The sequence below is a fragment of the Triticum dicoccoides genome, chromosome 5A, assembly GCF_002162155.2.
Source record: "Triticum dicoccoides isolate Atlit2015 ecotype Zavitan chromosome 5A, WEW_v2.0, whole genome shotgun sequence".
NCBI classification, from domain to species: Eukaryota; Viridiplantae; Streptophyta; class Magnoliopsida; order Poales; family Poaceae; genus Triticum; species Triticum dicoccoides.
In genome coordinates, this window is record NC_041388.1 from 444,686,463 (window position 1) to 444,690,357 (window position 3,895).

Consider the following 3,895-nt stretch of genomic DNA (forward strand, 5'->3'; position numbering starts at 1 on the left):
CATGTACATATTTTAAAATTACGATATTACGCCATATATAATCATCACAAAACTTACAAATTCTATCATGTATCTGTATACCACTTTCACATACAATTGCTACAACTTAGGAGGAGAACACACATTAACATCTAACATTGCCTTCTCACAGAAATTGAAAAAAGAATAAAGAGGAAAAATATCTAACATTGCCCGGTCTATGGTAATGTTGTTTACCATACTCGGGAGCTAAGGTTGCTTTCAACTGTGTACATGATAATATGAGAATGCGAGCTCAACAGAAACTCAAAGCTCATCAACTCGGCATCATCCAATCCAAAGACATGTGTTACGACCGGCTGACGATCATAGGCCAGCCTGTGCCAAGTGACCGATAGGAGTTTCCCCTGAGAAGGTTGTGCCTCCTCCGCGCCACCATCTGCTTCTCCTCCTCGATCTTCTCCAGCACCTTGGCGAACGCCTCGGTGTTGCAGGGCAGCTCGAGGGGCCCCGCGTCCGCGTACCCAAACGCCTCCTCGGCCTCCTCCAGCAGCGCTTGGAACAACGGGTGGCTCAAGCACTCCGTCCGCACCACGTACCGTTGTCTGTCTGCACCGACATACACCGAGAAGCAGCCCTCCGTTGGCTTGTTCCTCGCCACCGTGCTCCGGCACCGGTCTAGCGTCTTGGTGATCAACCCGGCCTTCCTTGCCACCGAACTCTTCTCAGCCATGCCCATGGTGCACAAAACCTCACAGGCTATAGCTAGTTGCAAATTTGCAAAGAATTTGTAGCAAGCTTGGAATTGGGAGGTGGAGAGGAAAGGGGTGGAACGATTTATATAGGGGGATTGGCCAAAACGTGGTTTGTCGATCGAAAGGCCGTATTTGAAATCTGAAGCCAGTGAGAGCGACCCGAATGTTTTGTTTTTCACGGATACGCAAAAGACTTTGCTGACCATTCCGTTAAAAAAAGAAACAAAACAGATGGAGATTAGTTGGACAATTATTGTGCATATAGAATAAATCCTTGTGCCTTACTCGTTGAATCTTTGGAAGGATGCACCTTGTTGCTTTAGTAGCAACTAGGATCTGTACTCTAATACGTTCCATGACACACGCGTACAGTAGTAACCATGCTTCACATTATGTTAATCAGAGATCTAGAGTACGATTTGGCAGCCTCGGAAGGTTAGCCTAGTGGAGGAGCTAGCTAGCTGCGACTATGGATTGTGGAAGCGTGTGTTACCTCATTCCATCATGGTCGACTTGGTCGACTTGGAGCTGGAGGAGGGGCCAATGGAGTGGCGTCATGGCAAATAATGCATCATATTTAGCCACGCATTAGTTAATCCTCTAATCCTCTCTGACCAGCGCTTGCGGCATGATTTGGGTTAGTTTTGAGGTGTCAAACTTCCCAGCCACAAGCGGAGTTGTTTAGGTTAGCAGCAGTAACGGCGCATGCAACGCTCCAAACCGACAGTGCCAAGGGAGGCTTTGTTTGATGGGTTCAGACTTGAGACTTTACGTCATGGGCACTCTGAAATTTGACACCTAGATCTTGACGCACAAACTACCCTTTTTTGGACAGTGTTTGTGTATTAGTGGACAGTGTTTGTCTAGATTTAATTAGGAGTACAATAGATCCGTGCATGTGGTGTGTCTTGAGCTTATTGCTTGAGCCTGCTGATCTTTGAGTTGTCGTTGCACAGAGACATTCAGGGAGCGAATGTCTTGTGGACACATCAGGTTACATGAAAACTGACCCCATGTCCTATCTTTGTGTTTTCTTCCCTTGTAAGAGTGTGCATAAATTAGGTATGAAGCTTGATTTTAGTTCCTTTGGTTGCTTGATGTATATCAGTCTTCCTTTTATTCAATCAATCCATGGCTGCTGTATATCTTCTCAGTTACAACATCTACTAAACAACTGTTCATTTGTTCTTTGCATTTCCTTAAGCCATACGATTATAACCGAGTTTCCCTTTTTGGTTCATCATCTGCTGTTACTTTTGTTGATATTAGATCACTTAAGTAATTAATTGATGCCAAAGCTTCATTGGTGTGCTATACTGTCATGTGTTTAGTCAGCAAACATGTTTCTATTCCTGCTTTGAGATTTTAAAATCTTGAGGGGTTTCCTCTGGTTAGCAAAGACGCCACGCAAGGCAGCCGCTGCCATGTCAACTGGCTTTAGAGCAACTTAAGCAGAGTCTTCATATGTGCCAGGTCGCCATAATAACCGCCGTTGACTTTGGGTGAAAATACTGCTCTAGCAAAGTTATCATCCCACCCTAGATAGCCAAAATTTATAGAGGTTGCTCCAAATCAAACACGAAGCCTCCATATTTGGAGGTTGTGGGGTGTTGCTTTGAGATCTAAAAATCCTGAGGGGTATTCTCTGATTGGCAGAGCGGCCATGCAAGGCAACCGCTACCATGGCAATTGATTTAAGGTGTGGAGGCCACTCTGTTTGGGAGGCTTGGCGGCTTCGACATCCCAGGCCTCAGCAGGCCGACGACAAGCCTCAATGTCTGTTGGTTGTGGAGGATGTGCACGGACCCCTTGGTAGGGTCCATGGAGGGGTCTAGACCTTCAATTCTTCTATAGTGAGCACGAGGTATTCGCTACATCCATCAAGATGGTGGTTAGCAAAGCATATGCCTTATTCTAGGAAGATTGTTGGTTGGACGGTCATGACATTTCTAAACTTTCGCCTGAGCTCCTTCTTATGGTCTCACCGCGCATTGAAACGGAGGCCTTGACTGTCCGTTGTTGGATCTCAGACATCAGGGGGCCCTGAGCCCTCTGGCCCTTTGGCAGTACATCCAAGTCTGGCAGATGGTGCGTAGAGTGTTGCTTTCCACCTCACCAAACATCATCCGGCGACATTGGACACCGAACGGTCAATGACTAGTGAGACGTCACCTACAACACGCACCTATGTATGTGCTTCGACGAGTCTGGGGAGACAAGCACACACCTTCTCACTAGTTGCTCCTTCTCGCGCATAGTGTGGCACGAGGTGCTCTCTTGGATCTGATCAACACCACCCCTTCCCCTCTGCAAGGGGATGATTTCATGGACTAGTGGCAACAAGTGAGTCACTCCGTCTAGAACCCTACTATGATGGGCATGCCCTCGATCATCATGTTGGTGGCATGGTGCATCTGGAAGCAAATGCGGTCATCATGGACAGCACTCTCTACTTTGCTTAGACCGTCTCCTTGACACTATCAAGCCGGAAGCTAGGCAATAGCCAACGGCTACAAAAGGGGCAGTGCCTACCGTTTAGTGGGGTCATGTTGTAATGTTGGGTGTCACCTGTCTTTCGGCTTGTACAAACTCTTCTTTTTATCAATGCGCCGAGACACAATTTTTTTGCGCTTTCTCGATAAAAATTGACCATATGAGTTGAGCCTCTGTAGTCCTATGAGTAAATAGATTTGAAACAAACTTGGATAGAAAATCTGTACATACTCGCGTAACGGATCAAGTACAGAAAAAACACTATGGTTGATTAATGTTAGCATGGTTTCACCTACATCACTTTTTCCTAAAACACTGTAGAAACACATAAACTCCAACTTGCAATCTGTGTGAGATGAATTGAAGTGCGCGATTCTACTTTGGAATTGTGATATTACGCAGTATATAGTCATCACAAAACTTACAAATTCTACCGTATATCTGTATACCACTTTCACATACAATTACTAGTACAACCTAGGAGGGGAACACACATTAACATCTAACATTGCCTTCTCACAGAAATAGCAAAAAGGGTAAAGAAGAAAAATATCTAACATTGCCCGGTGTATGGTAATGTTTTTTACCACCATACTTGGGAGCTAAGATTGCTTTCAACTGTGTACATGATTATATGAGAATGGGAGCTCAACAGAAACTCAGAGCTC

The 3,895-nt window shown here is 45.4% G+C and overlaps 1 protein-coding gene across 1 annotated transcript; it reads right to left on the minus strand.

Annotated features, from left to right (window-relative positions):
• LOC119297601 (auxin-responsive protein SAUR50-like) lies at window positions 1-814 on the minus strand. The gene has a single exon (XM_037575329.1). The coding sequence runs from the start codon at window positions 716-718 to the stop codon at window positions 329-331; it is 390 nt and encodes a 129-aa protein (XP_037431226.1). The 5' UTR covers window positions 719-814; the 3' UTR covers window positions 1-328.
• Window positions 815-3,895: the final 3,081 nt, after the last annotated feature.

What these genes read in the sequence shown, in the direction of transcription:
- LOC119297601 (XM_037575329.1), bottom strand. Translation starts at nt 718, where the DNA reads ATGGGCATGGCTGAGAAGAGTTCGGTGGCAAGGAAGGCCGGGTTGATC.